This window comes from Gekko japonicus, unplaced genomic scaffold (assembly GCF_001447785.1).
Source record: "Gekko japonicus isolate JY-2015 unplaced genomic scaffold, Gekko_japonicus_V1.1 scaffold202, whole genome shotgun sequence".
NCBI classification, from domain to species: domain Eukaryota; kingdom Metazoa; phylum Chordata; class Lepidosauria; order Squamata; family Gekkonidae; genus Gekko; species Gekko japonicus.
The window spans coordinates 19,534-36,329 of record NW_015170893.1 but is presented as its reverse complement, the minus strand read 5'-3'; the positions used below and the strand labels follow the sequence as shown (position 1 = coordinate 36,329).

General features: G+C 41.3%; 1 protein-coding gene across 1 annotated transcript in view; it reads right to left on the bottom strand.

Moving 5' to 3' along the window:
- The window catches only part of LOC107116536 (peripheral plasma membrane protein CASK-like), a gene marked incomplete at its 5' end in the record, with an annotated part of 55,268 nt that overhangs the window by 21,737 nt on the left and 16,735 nt on the right, over positions 1 to 16,796 (bottom strand). Inside the window, 3 exons of the mRNA XM_015418464.1 lie at positions 4,048 to 4,163; positions 10,323 to 10,519; positions 16,321 to 16,356. Coding sequence (XP_015273950.1) covers positions 4,048 to 4,163; positions 10,323 to 10,519; positions 16,321 to 16,356 — 349 coding nt within the window. The remainder of the gene's footprint in view (positions 1 to 4,047; positions 4,164 to 10,322; positions 10,520 to 16,320; positions 16,357 to 16,796) is intronic.

The window sequence follows — 16,796 nt, the reverse complement described above, 5'->3', positions numbered from 1 at the left end:
TTGTAGGAATGGAACCATTCTCCATGTTTAAATACAATAAACATCCTCTCAGTTAGCCACAGCACAAAACTAAGGTAAGGCAATGACACAGGCTTAGGAATCCTAGTTGTAACATCCAAAAGTACCTTTTGTTAGGATCAATTAAAAAGTCACAATACCTAATGTACCATCAAAAGCGAACCTCTAATTTGGTCAAGATGAGGACTACTACAGTTTGCTTTACTTCTGCTCTTGTCTTATAAAAGAGCCATGCATTCTGATTTGTGCCAGAAATCCAAGTTGCAGGCTTTAATATTTTCAAAGAGAAACACTATTGTTACTTCTAGGTCATGATAACACTTGGGTGTAACCCCCAATTTCTTTTGCTCTAGTATGGCCTAGTCTAATTAAGTCTTCCCCCTCCCTAAATTGTTACAAGCTACAGACTATGCAATTAGACCATGGGGTCGCGAAGAGTTGGACTCGACTGTGCGACTGAACAAACAACAGACTAAATAAAACAAGGGTACAGTGGCACCTCAAAGATTAACAAAATTTACTACAGCATTAAGGGTGCTATTGGTCTGCTGTTTTATTTTGGCGACTCATACGGAATCAAGTTATGGACTATGAAGCGTTTCCATCATGCCCTGAATACCCCCCCCCCCGGTTTGTGTGTTTTTACTGATCATTTAACCTGAAGAAAACTTTCGAGAAATCTGAAAGCTGCTCACGACTTGATATTTTAATTGTTCTAATAAAAAAGTACTGTACTGTAGTATTACCACGTTTTGGATTATTTTCTAATTGATCAGCACGGGCTACCTACATTTTTTGTAAGTTGTAAAATGTTATAAAATTTCCCCCCTTGAATTCAGTTACTAGGAAATATCTGATTCCTATTTTGCCATGTATCAACATTTGGACATTTTAATAGAATGATAAATTCATAAATATCCTTCATATAAGGCCAGAAATTATGACAGATCCCCCAACAAATATGAAAACAAAATAACCCAGTACAGGTTAAACTTACTCCAATTTCAGTGGGGAAACTGTACTTAAACCTTTTCAGGTTAAATTTATGGGATTTAAAGTACATAATTTGGGCTGGACTTTATCCTTGTTATTTGAATAATCTGCAATTTAAATTTTACTTCTTGTTTTTAAAAAAAAGATAGCTTGGACTCTGTCAGTTCCTGTGTTAAAAAAGTTTTTTTAAGGTGAAAGCGTTTTTCAAGGAAATGAAACCTGCTTCACTAAAGGACATTATTTGCAAATCCTCTAATTATATAATGCAACGAACATTCTGGTCTCCTTTGGAAAAAATGCAATATTCTTCATTACAAGGTCCATGCCTCAAATTAACATGCACTAATGGTATCTTTACAAGCATGAATTATATTGGGAACAGTCCACTTTGAGGTTGATTATTCTGCTTTATACTGAGAGCTAATACAGTGCATAATGGCTAGGAGACAGGGGGCTAATTAGGAGTCAGAGGGACAAAATACATGTAATTTGCAAATGAATGCAACAGTGTGGTTACAAGGATTAGACACCAGAGGAATTAAGTGTTACAATACTATTATATTACATAGTGCTGTACTATACGGTATTTTAAATACAAATTGATTTTTAAAGACTATTCAATTATTATTAAATGTCTATTGCTGTGTTTAATACAGCTGATAAAATACCAATTGCAAAAAAGTATGAAGCTGGACCCACGGGTCAGTTTCCATTAACAGAAGGTATTTCTCTCAGCAGAACAGAACTTTCCTGCTTCCCCTCTTGTGCTGGCAGCCCAACAAGTTTCTCAGCTGGTTGGGGTGCTGGGAACACTTAAGAGCAGCACAAAGGGTGAATTAGGGATGTGCATTCGGTTCGTCCAAACCAAATGCACCCCTGAAAATGGCTCATTCGGGCCCCTTTCGGGCTGATTCAGATTCTCTGATCTGAATCGGCTTGCAGCCGAAATTTCAGTCCCATTGTATCCTATGGGCCATTGAAGTCAATGGCGAAAACATAGGGTATATTCTGGGGGCTGGAGGGGAGGGGGCTTGAGGGAGAGGCTCCAAACTCATAGGGTAGCTGCTGGATCCTCTCCCCAAGATACCCACTAAGTTTCAAGAACATTGGACCAGGGGGTTCAATTCTACGGGTCCCCAAACAGATTGCCCCCATCTCCTCCATCTATATATCTAATACCGAAGTCGCCCCCTGCGTGCGGATACTTATTTCCGCACATCGGGGTCACCTGGGGGGGAGGGAGATGTTTGTGCACATTTGGGGCAGTCCCCAGGTGTGCACAAAAATCTGAAACCTGTAAAAAAATATCGGGGGGATACTTAAATCCCCCAAAAGTGACAGAGCGTCCCCTGCGCATGCGCAGGGAATGCTCTGCACCCGGCCTCGTTGCTGCTTCAGAGCCGGGGGGGCAGTGAGGCCCGAGCGGGGGGGTGGAGGAGACGGGGGAAGAACCGGCGGGATGGGGGGGAACTTACCTCCTCCTCCTGGTTCCTCCTCTTCCTCATAGGTGTGGACCTCCCCCCCGCGAGTATCGCGGGTGCCGCCCCTTGTTGTTCTCTACGGTGGGGGGAAAGTTACTTTCCCCCCACGGTGCTGTTAGTGGCCCTGAGGAGGAGGGAGTTTGAGGGAGAGGCTCCAAATTTTCAGGGTAGCTTCGGGAGCCTCTCCCCACATCAACTCCCATGTCCCAAAGCAATTCGACCAGTGGGCCCAATTCTATGGGCACCCAAACAGGTTACCCCCATTACTTCCATTGTTTCCAATGGGGAAACCCAGCCAGCAGCACTTAAGGCAGGCAAGCAGGCAGCACCCAGCAGTCAAGACTCTCCCAGAGAATCTCAGGGAAAGTGAACTGTCTTGGGAGGTGCTTGTTTGCCATAAGAACGAGTGGCACACTCCAGAACAAGTGGCACTGTGGCAGTGCAAGCATGCCACAGTGCCACACAGAAACCCCAAAAGACCAACAGGAGCAACATTTATACAGGCCCTGCCCTGTATAAATTGATGGTGCAACCTCACTGGACCACTCACACCACACACATCTCAAAAAGAATATTTATAGCACTGGAAATAAATGCAGAAAAGGGCAACTGCAATGATAAGAGGAGGACACTTTCCCTATGAAGAAAGGTTAAGGCGCTTGGGGATCTTAGCTTTGAGAAACAATGACTGAGGGGTGACATGATAAGAGGTTTACAAGGCTATGCATGGGATAGAGCAGGTAGAGAAAGAAGTACTTCACCCTTTCTCAGAAGACAAGAACTCGTGGGCACTCAAATGAAATTGCGGAGCAGTCAGGTTAGAAGTTAGAACAGATGAAAGGAAGTACTTCTTCACCCAAACAGTGATTAACACATGGAATTCACTGTTACAGGAGGTGTTGGTGGTGGCTGGCATGAACAGCTTCTGCTGGTTGCTGTTGCTTGGGGGGTGGGGCTTGCTTGCCTTGGTTTTTCCCCCTGCCTGCTCCAGCCTTTATATATTTGTCAAATTCCATCTGGAAGCTGTTCATAATAATAAATCTCATGCTGAAGCAGTAATCAAGACAGTCAGATATATAACAAAGTGTATACTTTGCTCCAGCTCCAGAATTTGAAACCGTGACAATAAAATTCTGGACTGGATAAATGTATGTCAAATCATGTTAGATGATTTTGCTCACTGTGATGGAATTATATCAGTTAACCTGTGGGAGATGCACCATGTTAAACTAGGTTGTAACTTTATTTTCTGAAAATTCAACTGTATCACATTTATGAAAATACTTATGGAACTGCCAAAATATTACTATAAAAGTCTTGGATCACCATGCTCTCCTCCCTGAAAATTTTGCCCCAGATGCAAGAGAATCTTTCCTACATTCACCTCAAAATACATCTTGCTACTGCCTATGTTTTCTTCTGCTATTATTTTTGAACATAACACATTTTTAGGTGTTTACACTGAGTGCCAGTGATTAAGCTGAAGGTTTACTGTTAGATAACAAACAAGGCAGCAGTCTTAAATAAGCTTACAAGTGCATTATATTGTTCTCACCTGCATTGTGCTTTGCTAAGTATTTGTCTTTGTACTGCTTCTTTTTCTTTCCAAACCAAGTACAGCTTGCCTGTTGCTCCTGTTTTGTCTTCTCCATAGCAATACAAGCTACCCGCCTTGCAAGTGAAGAGGAAACAACTATCAGATTGTTATTGTGGACATATTAGAATCCTCTTGAATTTGCAATTACAAATACCAATTAGTCCTTTTTAAAAACCAAAATGTGGTAGACTCACTTTATTTTAATCTCTAGGGTTAAAATTAATTTCCAGGGTTTCAAATTAGGATGTTAAACAGCTGTATTTTAAAGAACTCTGTATACTCCAACAGCAGCCACCACAAACAGAAAACTGCTGACTGAAAAAGATAGTTGCAGCTTTTGAGGCAGATTAAGGTTGCAGTGTGTGTGGCAGTAACATTTTTTCCCTCAGAGAATGTGGCAAGTGGGAGGTATGCTACTCCTCGGTGTCTTTTGTTGACAAGGTGCTGATAAATGTTCTTGCCAGAAGTGAATGGACATCCCCTTTCTCAGAATTCCAAACAGGATAAGTAGAATTCTCATCTATACATTCATTCCCTTGGTTCACGGAAGGGCAATGTGAGAATTTAGCCTAACTTGTGTGTCCTCCATAATTTAATTGAGGAAGGTTCTGACTGGGTGTGGGTCACCCAAAACTGGATGGGTGCTATTATTCAACTTCCATTGGTGCTCTTTACTCCACATGGGTATTCAGTGCAACATATGCTACAATTTGGAATTGGAAGGGGGGTGGTCTGTGATGCACACAGGGATACTTTTTTTCTTTTGTAGATATCCACAACAGACCATAGCTGGTATCCAAACATATTCCAAGATTCTAATGAAGGGTTACATTTTAAGAGGGGTAATGATTTGTGCCAATTTCCCCCTTCTCACTACAGACTCCCAATAAAGTTCCTGAGGGTCTCTTGATTCCCAGGAACAAAATGGGAGGATCTAATGGGAAGGGTAATTGGCAGAAATCACTGCCAATCTTGAGAAAATGTAAAGACATTTCAGTTTTCTTAACGGGATGGCCAATATAATTTTTGTTAGATGTACCCAAGATGGGCCCAGAGAAAGTCAGATTCTTTTGGTGCTTTTACCACTGTCTGATGTTGGGGATGCCTCTTCTCATGGGGCAGTGGACTCAGGTCAGCTACAAACCCCTCCTGGGCAAAGGCCCAAACCCTGAACTTCTTCCTCATGAAGTAAACTTACCCATACCTCAGGGAGAGGCAGGGGCCACAACGGGGGTGGCGGTGGCAAACTCAGGCCAAACAGAGGCAGTTGGGCCCACTGCCCTGGGATCCTTCCTGGCAGAGGCTGCAGCAACTTTGACACGGCCGAAAGCATCCAAAGCCCCAGGGGAGAGCACAGCACAGGAGGCCCTGCGCTCTCTGTCACAAGTGGAGAAGCTCTGGGTGGAGCACACAGAGAAGGTGCTCCAAAGGGATCCTCTCATGCCTGGCTTGCTGGTGATGGCAGGCTCCCAGGCGAGCTCAGTGGAGAGAAGGGCTGCCATCCCTGGGAGTGGGCTGGGCCAGACTTCAGGGTTAGTAGCGCTGAAGGAAACGTGGGCAGGCCCAGCAGCAGGTCAGAACAGGGCAGAGATGGGCAGAAGCCTCTTCTGGCTTCTCCCCAGCAGGGCTGGCTTGACCCACAAGGAGGAAGAGGTAGCCAGGAGGAGGGAGGGTTCCAGAGGACCAATAAGTACGTTAGGAATGAGGAGGGGGAAGGAAAAAGGAAGGAGAGGACTATGAAAGGGAACTCTTGTCAATAGGCCGAGGAGGAGCATGAGCCAGAAGCCTCTGCTGTGCAGTGGAGATTGCCTGGCAGAGAGAAGGACGACTAGGGTGCGCAAAACCTTCTTCCCTCTTGTTCTGAGGCCTGGGAATTCCTCACCGGAGTTGGGGCAAAATGGTAGAAGGCAGCATTTTCCCAGGGATGGCTGCAAGTTGTGAAACCATATGACCTCTAGACTCCCTGATCTCAAATCTTCCATCTCAACTGGTCCAGCTCAGCTCTTCATGGCTGCTATGATAACTACTGATCTACTCCAATGCACTACAGGCACAGTTGGAAAGACATAAGGCATTTCTGCTTCTGAAGCTAAGCAAGTATGGTACAGTCTAGATAAAGAACCATACTTAAAATGATCTGACCTCCTCAGAAGTAGGATACAAATGAAATAAATATATACAAATCAGATAGGACACACTCAAGATTTAATGTTCTGCTCTGGCCTAGTGATCAAGGTATTAGTGGAATAATGATATAGCATTTATTGTGGGCACACCACAACCTTAAAAAGGCCTGCTTAGATGCATCTTAGGCTGTCTCTGCAAGCCTGGTGGATTATTTATGTTGATCCTCCTCTAGAGATTGATGGATTCTATTAGTTTCCAGAATTCTCTGGAGTATGTATTTGCTAATAGGGATGGGCATGAACTGCATTTTTGCAGTTTGGTTCATGGCTAAACAACGAGCCTATACAAACCGTTAGGTTGCTTTGCAAACTGAACCAGTTTGTGTGGGTTTGTGACCCCTGCTTTCAGCTTCCCGCAGCTTTTGGCAAGGAGCAGAAAGCAGTGGCTTAAAAGGTTCCAAGCCATTTAAGCCAAACAGCTGAGCAGCACCGCTCAGCTGTTTGGTTTAAATGGCTTGGAACCTTTTAAACCATTGCTTTCCGCGGAAAGCCATGGAGAGCAGACAGCAGTTGTTTAGATGGTTTAGAGCTGAACCCAAGAAAGCCCCTTTAAACAGCAATGCTATGTGGAGCAAACTGCTCTGCGTGGATCAGCTATTTAAAGGGGCTTTCTTAGGCAACCAGCCACAGGAGGAGCAAAAAGAAGTAGCTTAAATAGCTCCCAGCCATTTAAACAAAACAGCTGTTTTTTGTGAAGAGGTCAGGTATTTTTTGTAAAGAGCAGTGTTAAAATACAAAAGAATACAAGCAGGGCACCTGTAAGGACTTGCGGGGGAATTATATTTCCCCATCTCCACTATTTCTTCTGTTCCTTCCCTGAAAGCACCCAGAGCTTCCCCCTTTTCCTGTTTCCTTCTCTCCTTCCCAACTAGCCAATCTACCTTTATCTGTGCTATTTCTGCAGCTTCCCATTCTTCTCTTCCCAGAAAAAATGCTGCACATTTCCTTGCTCCCCTCTCTCCTTCCCACCTACAAAACAAAAAAAGAAATCTGACCCCCATCTTCAGCTACATTTTTTATTCACTTCATTTATACCCCACCTTTCTTCACAAGGCTGAAAGTGTGTAACTGGCCCAAAGTCAGCCAGTGAGCTTCCATGGCAGATAGAGGATTCATATCTGGATCTTACTCCCTACCACTCAGCTGTTTGGTTTAAATGGCTGGGAGCCATTTAGACCACTTCTTTTTTCTTCATGTGGGGAGCAGAAAGCAAGGGTTTAAATGGTTCTGAGCCTGGGGCTGGCTGCTCAAGAAAGCTCCTTTAAACAGCTGATCCATGCAGAGCTAACTGCTCCACCTGTGTCAGTTGTTTAAAGGGGCTTTATTAGGCCACCAGTCCCAGTTTGCTCCATGTGGCTCAGCTGGTTAAAAGGGCTGCCAGTGCTGCCAAAGAAAGCCCCTCTAAACAGTTGAGCCAGGTGGAGCAAACTGCTCCCGCAGCTCAGCTGTTTAAAGTGGCTTTTTTGGGCAGACAGCCCTTGGCTCAGAGCCATTTAAACCCCTGCTTTCTGCTCTTCATGAACCACCACAAACTGCATCAAAAGTCATGAAAGGTCATGGTGGTTCTTCAGTTCATGAACATTGCTTCACAAACTGCCCAAAATTCGTGACAAACTTTAGTTCATTAGCTGGTTTGTGCCCATCCCTATTCACCAACACTAAAACTCACTCTCTGAGGAAATGAATAATTGGTTCAAAATGTCAATACTGTACCAGAAAACATTCCCATGTTGGTAAGGTCTTAATCCTCACCATACCAATAAGCTGAGATTCTTGAAGTGATGCAGAAGGCAAGTGGAGTGCAATAAATGCAAGTTCTCAAGTTTAATACAACTGAAGGCCCATGCCAGTGATGGCTGCGAAAAATCTTCTTTCTATCACCATTTTTTCCTGTGTAATATCATCTGGTGGAACTCTGCAGTGTGGTTAAGGAGCTGTCTTTCCCAGGTGAACTAGCTGCCATGGTTCATGCTTTGAAATCTATAGGATGTTAAGGAAAATACATGCAGCCGCCTGCTTACTGCATTCCTGTCCCCATGTTTAGGTAAGAATTGCACCCTTCCCCATGCCTAGATTGGGTGGGCTGTGACAGACTGCACTTTTGAAGAGGCTTAAAAGTGCTGTACATAAAACTACAGGACTGTAAAGGGTTAATTCTTCACAGAGCCAGAGAGCCTTGAGTGACAGGCTACTCCAGGAAATCTGATTGGTTGGCATCAGCTGAACAGAAAAAGTCTTGTGAGAGCTGGATATGGAGAACAGATTCAGATTGCTGCCTTAACTGTGACAAAATGTGTGTTGAGATCATATTAAACTAGCCCTGACAGACACAGGGCTGACAAAATCAGAATTCACCCATGACATAGTATAGTCTTAATTCAGCATTAGCTGAGGGCAGTTCTTAACACAGACAGAGAACCGGGGAAAAGTTTGGCAAGGAGGTTTGGGTAGAATAAGAAGTCTCCCATTCAGGCCAAAAGGAATATGGGATATATCTTCTAGGGAGAGAAAAAGAATCCCTACCTAGTTAAACAGGGAAAGTTATCTCTAAGGAGTAGAAATTCCCTGGTCTAGTGTGATTAGAAATTGCTTGTGGAGACTTAAAAGTCAGTTAACAACTCAAGAAGATTTCTGGTGTTCCAAGAGAAGGGGTTTGGGTACTGGGAATACAGGACCAGCCTTCTGGGTACCTAAAGAGTATGCTATTATACAAATAAAGTGAACTGGTTTGGGAAAAACCAGCAACCAAAGCCTCTCAAAATAAAGAACTACAGTAACCGTGATTAATTCACGAAACTTTCACTAGCCTGTTCTATAAGAATAAGAGTTTGTGCTTATACTATTTTACCTCAGTATTTTCAACCCCTGACTTCACCTAACCTTTCCCCTTGATGTTAAATAAAACCTTCTGTTATTTTTGAATTTAAAAAGCATCTCAAGTGCCATTTTCTGTCATTTAAATTAAAGGGAGATGCTAACCCTTCCCTCAGGTCATGGGCTGAGAAAATAGCCATTACATAGTACTGACATTGGGTGCGACTGCTAAAGCTTCTTTAAAGAGAAGACTACACATTACCAGGGCTGCTCAGTCAATGAAGGGACACTCAAGTAAAACTGGAGGGAAAATCTTGCCTCTGAGGGAGGGAAGTGGATGGGGTCTCATACAGGCTGTTGGAGAGCATTATTTATCCATTTTGGAGCATGGGGATGATACTACTTCTTCAGGAGGTGACAGTGGTTTTTCAAGTTACCAACAGATTATACCATTCAGTGTCTGCTCCTTCTTTATTTGGAAGGTAGTGAGAAAGACTCTCAAATTCCCTCTCATTATTCTGGCTTTCAGCTCATATTTGGGATGGCTTTAGTAGTTCTAGTAGTCAGTATGCCTAAAGGGGACCAATGTAGACAACACATTGTATATATTCCTGGATTTTTCAGTGGCTTTTAATATGGTTAATCATTCATTTCTTTTGGACAGACTATAATAATTTTAGTAGTGATTAGCAATGTTCCCTCTAAGCTGTGGAGTCTTGTGAGCAAAAAGTCTACTTTGTGAGCTACGGGCATTAAAGTTATGAGCAAGCGATTTGGTTACTGCATAAATTAGTTTGCTTTGGAGCCCTCCTTCCAGAGCTAAGGCAAAAATGTGTGAGCTGGAGGCTAAAAACCATGAGCGAGCTCACACTAACTCAGCTTAGAGGGAACACTGGTGATTAGTTTCTTTCCTGGAGGAATGCTGACAGTGGAGGATAATGGGGGAATATTTCTCTACCATATAGGAGTTGCCTGCCTGGGTTTTTCAGAAACCCTATCACAGTTAGTCCTGCCTGCCTCAACAGTCCAGGAGTACGTGTGCATACAGTTCTTACATCAGATGGTGATCACCACAGGATTCAAAGTCAAACTGGCACTGCCAATCCAGTTGCTGACAAGGAAATCTAATTCAACACTGCTTTTGCAAAATGTTTAAAATACCAAGTAAGTTTTAACACATCCATTGTATATTGCAATTACAGTTATATTATTTTTACTGAACGAACAACTTACCATTCCTGAAGCTCAGGAGAAGGAATGAGGCCAGCAGTTCCATTTTTTGAATTCTCTAGTTTACCCTGCCACCAATTATGATCATCTTTGCTAATAATCTGGATAATATCACCAACTCTAAATCTGATTCCAGCTTCTTTGCAGGGAATGAGGTCATCCTTTGCTGGGTCATATTCAAATTGTGCTCTTACGTATATCTAGAAAACAGGAGTTTGACACACTGCAATGTTAATATAATTAGAAATGGTGGATTAAAAGTTGATTTGCTGTCTAGCTGCAACACAGTGATTATGTCCAAGTTTAGGTTTTGGAAGCAAAAATGATGGCTGAAAATAAACAAAAAGCTGGAAAGAATCATGCTTATTGTGATTGTGATGATACCTTTAAATCCCTAATATTAACATTCTATCTGAAATGTTATTTCAGTTTTTTGGGAATTACTCTTTTTTACATGAATATTATTCCTGGTAACTAAAAATATGGAATAGAAGTCTGCATATTATTCTAATATACATGACTTTTACATTTATATTCACTAGCAAAAACTGTATAATACAGAAGCTTAAATATGACAAAATAAACAGTGAGAGATATTACCTTATGATAAACAAATGTGCATTATCAGGATTGCTTCTCATCTTTAAATATATGTGGATTAGGGTTAGGGTTAGGCATTCATCATATAGTAACTAAACTAACCTCTTCTTATTCTGAATTGCTGATGCAGGTAACTTTGCTTTAATGAGAGCCAACATTGCTATTTCAAAGCCATTTTTGCAATTTCATCCATCTACCATCTATCTAGGCTAGGAACTCTTACCCTCCCTTCAAAGTCTCTATATATCCATACAATTGTACCTCCATTAACGAGTTGATCCCCAGGAACCATCATGCATTTTAAGTAGGGGGCTGCACTGAGAGGGGGAAATTAATGAAAATAGCCCTCCTCTTCTCTGCGAGTGAAACAGCCTACATGACAAATGAGACAGGATCCAAATCCTAATCACTGGCGACCCTGTTAACTGCACATTTTCATTACAATTTATTCTAAGGAATACATCATGCAGTAATATGTACACTCCTTTCTTTGTTTCAAATCTAGTGGAATATCCACTTTTGGCCTGAAAAGACAAGCTGTCATCATTAAATTACTTTTAGATCTAGAAGATGCCCAAATGAGATTAAACATTGTATTGAAAGTTAACTGTACCAGTTGAAAAGCTTACAAGTTACCCTATCATATTCTTGACTGAAGACCTAGTTTGAGAACACTGAAATATGCTATTTGAAATTACCCTAAAGAGAATTCAGGCTCAAAAGCAGATGATGCATTAAAAAAGAATGATCTGTAAGAATTAGGGCACACACTGGGTTGTATCTCACCACTTTCCTTAAGAGCAACACATTCCATTACAGCATGGCACGTCCCATTAACGTTTAGATGGAAAGTGTCACCCTTAGTTGAGAGGCAGGATGCAATCTACCACACTGTAAAGTGCAGCTGGCTGGTCAGACACAGGCGCCAACTGATGGTGAAAAACCTACTACTGCTGTAGGTGACAGAAACAGATAATATCAAGTATATCTGCATTTTATGATCACTACACAGATGCTTAAATTCCAAACTGTACAGCACTGAGTTCCAAAAATGGAGATTAACATTTTCTTTATTTTATGCTGAATATACATAAATGAAGATTTACAGCTACTGTATATATTCAAATGAAAGACAAGTCCCACCCCCACATATACAATTAAAAAAGAAGAGAGGATCATATTAAATTCACATATAAATTGCAGTAACATCATCCCAGCTATACAGAATGGATAGATATCTGAGGATATATTCTTAGGTCTGAGTAATCTCTTCTTCTCTCTTCTTCTTTTCAATTTGGTGATGCCATAAATTAATGATATAAGGTGATGATTCTGATAAGGACTTCTGGTTGTTCTAGTTGTACTCACTATCACTGTTTTAGTTGCATACACTATTGTAACTGTATCTGAACTCATGGCACTATAATGCTTAATAGGTTTAACTGTCTGTATGGATTTTGTTTTTCAATAAACATTATAAAATTTTAAAAAATTGCAGCGACATCAATACTTTTTTTTGGTATAAGATTTGTGGGAGAGGGGTTGTCTTTCTTTCGTGTAAATATGGTTCGATACATGCTACATTCCCCCCCCATTTATTTATGAGTTTTCCATATAAATATATCTATATCTATATATGTATACACATACACACACATTATCTGTACTTGATTATTTACATTTGAGTCTGAATTTTAACAGTATTGTCTATCCACTTATATAGTCTCGACCATCTTTTCAAAAAACAACCCTCTCCTTTTCCCTGAATTAACAAGCTCAATTTGTCCATTTCTGCTAGGTTTAACAATTTTAGACTTATTTCTTCCCTAGTAGGAGTTGTTTTGGATTTCCAATGTTTAGCCAAAAGTATTCTGGCTGATGTTAGTATAAGCACCACTAAATAGGCATCACCATACATGCTACATTTCTTGATGTGTGACTGAAGTCAGTTTAAGACTAAGTTGAGACTCCCTGAAGTTTCAACTGATTCTCAATGTACTTTGCTAACACTAAGGTCACTATAATCTGCTTATAAAATTATCTTTGGTAAGATATTTACTTGAAGAATCGCTTTGGTGCACTTTGATCTAAATGTCTAATGTGTTTTCTAAAACAAAACAAAATGGAAGTAGCAAAGCAGATGGTTTTTCATGTAAACTTGACAAAAAATGAAAGAACAGGCTGGCTCTGAGTAACTTCTTTAGACTGTTGGCTACCATTTTAGTGAACCAACTTGATTCTTTTTGGCAAGAGTAAAAACATTCCTTCCTGTGATCGATTCATAAAGAAATCTCAAATGCTTCTCTTCTTGGCAACTGCCCAACAACCCCTTTATTATCACAACTTTGTGTTAAAATATACAAGAATACAAGCAGGGGACCTATAAGGACTTGTGGGAGGGGGATCTTATTTCCCCTCCACCACTATTTCCTCTGTTCCTTCCCTGAAAGCACACAGAGCCTTTCCCTTTTCCTGTTTCCTTTTCCCCTTCCCACCCACAAAACAACAAAACAAATCTGACCCCCATTTTCAGCTACATTTATTACTTATTTACTTCAATTATACCCCACCTTTCTTCACAAGGCTGAGAGTGTGTAACTGGCCCAAAGTCACCCAGAGAGCTTCCATGGCAGACAGAGGATTCATATCTGGATCTCACTGAAATGCTTAACTACTGCAGCAAACTGGCTTTTGTGGTGTGGCTGCTGTTGACCAAACAGCTGAGCTCTGGGAAGTCATGCAAGACAGATGGTAGCAAGTTGCTCAGTAGTTGCCACCAGTGATGGCTCCTCTCTCAAAGACCAAACAGCCCTAGAAAGGGCCCTTCCCCTTCTTTCTTTTATTAACAGAAACCCAAGACTTGAATGCTGGAAATACTGTTGTGATTATCTAGCAATGACCAATGAGGGCATTCATTTCTTAAAGGTACAGGTGCTGGTTCTATTATTTTGTGGGGTTTTACCCTGCAAACTATTTTTTTAGATTTTGGATTTTTCTGAAGCCTGGGACATTTTTCAGGTTTGTAGAAAGATCTGTCTTACCTGTTCACAGCTCCAATCTCTGGATTTAAGTATCTACAGATACATATAGTGACAATTGGAGGACCCCACAAGGACTTACAGTAAGTATGTCATTTTCCCTTCCACTATTCTCTCTTTCCCTTCCTCAGAGCATCTTCCCTATTCCTGCTTCCTTCACTCTCTACCACCCACCAGCCAATGTACCTTCAGCTTTCCCTCATCCTGGCAGCTTCTGCCTCGGAAAACTATAGCCAAGTTGCACAGTGCCAGCTGCAGGGCTAGCCCCAGTTGCATAGTGCTGGCTACTGGGTCGGGCCCAGTTGCCTAGTGTGGAACTTTCAAGGACCTGTGGGGGGCACCTCAGATTTCCTGTATCCCCCTCCCCACACAATTTCCTCTTTTCTTCCACCTGGCAGCTTCCATTTCCTCTCCTTTCCCTGCTTCCTTGTTGCCTTCCCATCCACCAATCAATCTACTTTTTATATGCCCTTCACCCCCATCTTTTACTGACCGAAACCAAAGCTTGAATGGTGGTAATACTTTTTGTGGTTGCCTAGCAACAGTTTTTTCTTAAAGCAACAGGCACTACTTCTATTATTTGGGGGGGTTATCCCGATTAAAAAAAAAGATTTTAGATTTTTTCCTGCAAATCTGGGGCTTTTCATACGTTTGTAGATAGATGTCTTGTCTGTCTGCGGCCCCAATCTCTTTATTTAAGTATCCACAGACGAGATCATGTTAAGAATTAGATATATTGATACTTTTTATACACAGATGGGATCTAGAAAGATGTACACAAAACAGCTGAATCCTATGAACCTTTTCTTTTCCACAGCAGCTTCCATGACCCCTGAAAAGACACTGATAGGGTTTGGCAAAAAGCCATGTACCACTGGGGAGGAACTGTAATGAAGAAGTATAATTGGGTGAAATTGCCCTTGTTCCCATTCCACTCTGACCTGGATGATCCAGGCTAGCCTCATCTTGTCAGATCTTGAAAACTAAGCAGGGTTAGCACTGGTTAGTATTTGGATGGGTTGGTACACATAGGCAGGGAATAGTGAACCACCTCTGAATGTCTCTTGCCTTGAAAATCCTATGGGGTCACCATAAGTTGACTCTGAATTGATGGTACTTTCCACCACCACCATTCCAACAGCAGAGCCTCTGGCACTGGCAAAAGCTGGGTGAGGAGATAGGATCTCACTTGATCCCCCTTCCTCACTGCGACATCTCATGCCATTTGGATATCTGTCCAGAGAGGTGCCCTAAACCTGGTAATGCATTTTTGCAGGTTACAGAAGGTTGGCTATGGCAAGGTGAAGCCAGGGAGGTCCACTTTCATTATTCATGTTTTGTAGGATTCAAACCTTTGCATAAAAGGAAGGGGCAGCAACTGATTTTTTTTCTAGTGGTACCTCACATGCAGTGCTACTCCTGCAATATTTTGGGGAGGTGATGGTCCAGGAAATCCTGAGGACCTATCACAAGGAGAGAGGTATGTAAGAAGAATCAGAGAGGTGTGTAAACAGAATCACATGTACCATTTGGATTTCAGCCCTCATTTTTAAATAGTTAACTTGTACTACTACACCACCTGAAAGTACACACAACAGTTCGGTAACTTTTCTTCCCTGATATATTTTTTCTTAAAACAAATCAGAAAAACAAAAGCAGTCTTGGGAGGCTGCAATCTTGAACGCAGACACAATGAGTGGGAGGGGCTGTTTAACGTTCCCCTCTCAAATCAACACCGTATGTGCTTTTCCACAGCAAGGAAAACAATATCAGCCTCTATATTTTCTGTATCCACTGCAATGGAAAATGCAGATTAGGGGGACGACAATTTTGAGTGGAAAAATGGCAAAAGAGAGGGCTAATTTTAAAAAGTTGGAGAGAAGATACAAGAATCTGTCTCATGCCATTTGACCCTGACTAAACCTATTTTACTATCCCGCTTCAAGAATCAGATTAATGAAGCAAATTATTAGGGAGGGTATGAAATGTCAAATCTGCATCCATTAAAGAAAAAGCTCCATTGTGTATGCATTCTGGGTATTTGTATGGAAAAACGCATGAAAATTAGTTCCAGGACAGCAACAGAGAGCCACTAAATGAAATGAAATGAAATATGCCATAGAATGCTGATGCGGACAAAGCATACAATTCTGACTATAACCACTGTTAGTAACAAAAAATTATATAATTCATGGCACAGAAAAATGGCACTACTATGAATCAGCCATGTCAGCAAAACATAAAATGGAAGAGGTTTGTAGAATTAAGGACAGCACACAATGGAATATCAATTTTGAGATGGTAAGGAGGGTTTGCTACTAAGCAGCTAAGTTAAAAAGCTTCCATGGGGAACAGCTATTCACCTGTCGTCCTTTTGGTTGTGTTGTCGATGGCAAGTCCTGCAGAATAAAGTTGACCCAGGAAAAGAAATTTCATTTTACTTTAAATATACATTACAAAAGTTGTATTGTTACTACAAAAAGCCAATTTGCAAGTATTAACAACTTATTTAAAAATGATAATTTCATAGAAAATATGTCAAACCCAGGCTGTTTAGCAGCAAGCTGAAGAAAGCAGGTAAAGTTTAAGCAGACAGAAAATGTGATTTTAATAGAGAATTCAACATCTTCAACACAAAAGCACCTGTAAGTGAAGGAAGCTCTAGTAGACTACCTTTTTCATTCTTAAAATTCTAATTATTATATATTCTTAAAAATATGAGATAGTTATAGTAATACATTTTGTCACTACAGTTTTAATCCATGTACATTTTAGATTACCTGTAAACCAACTTATCCCTTTAGCTAATCACAACTGCAATACTTTAAACAGCATGAAG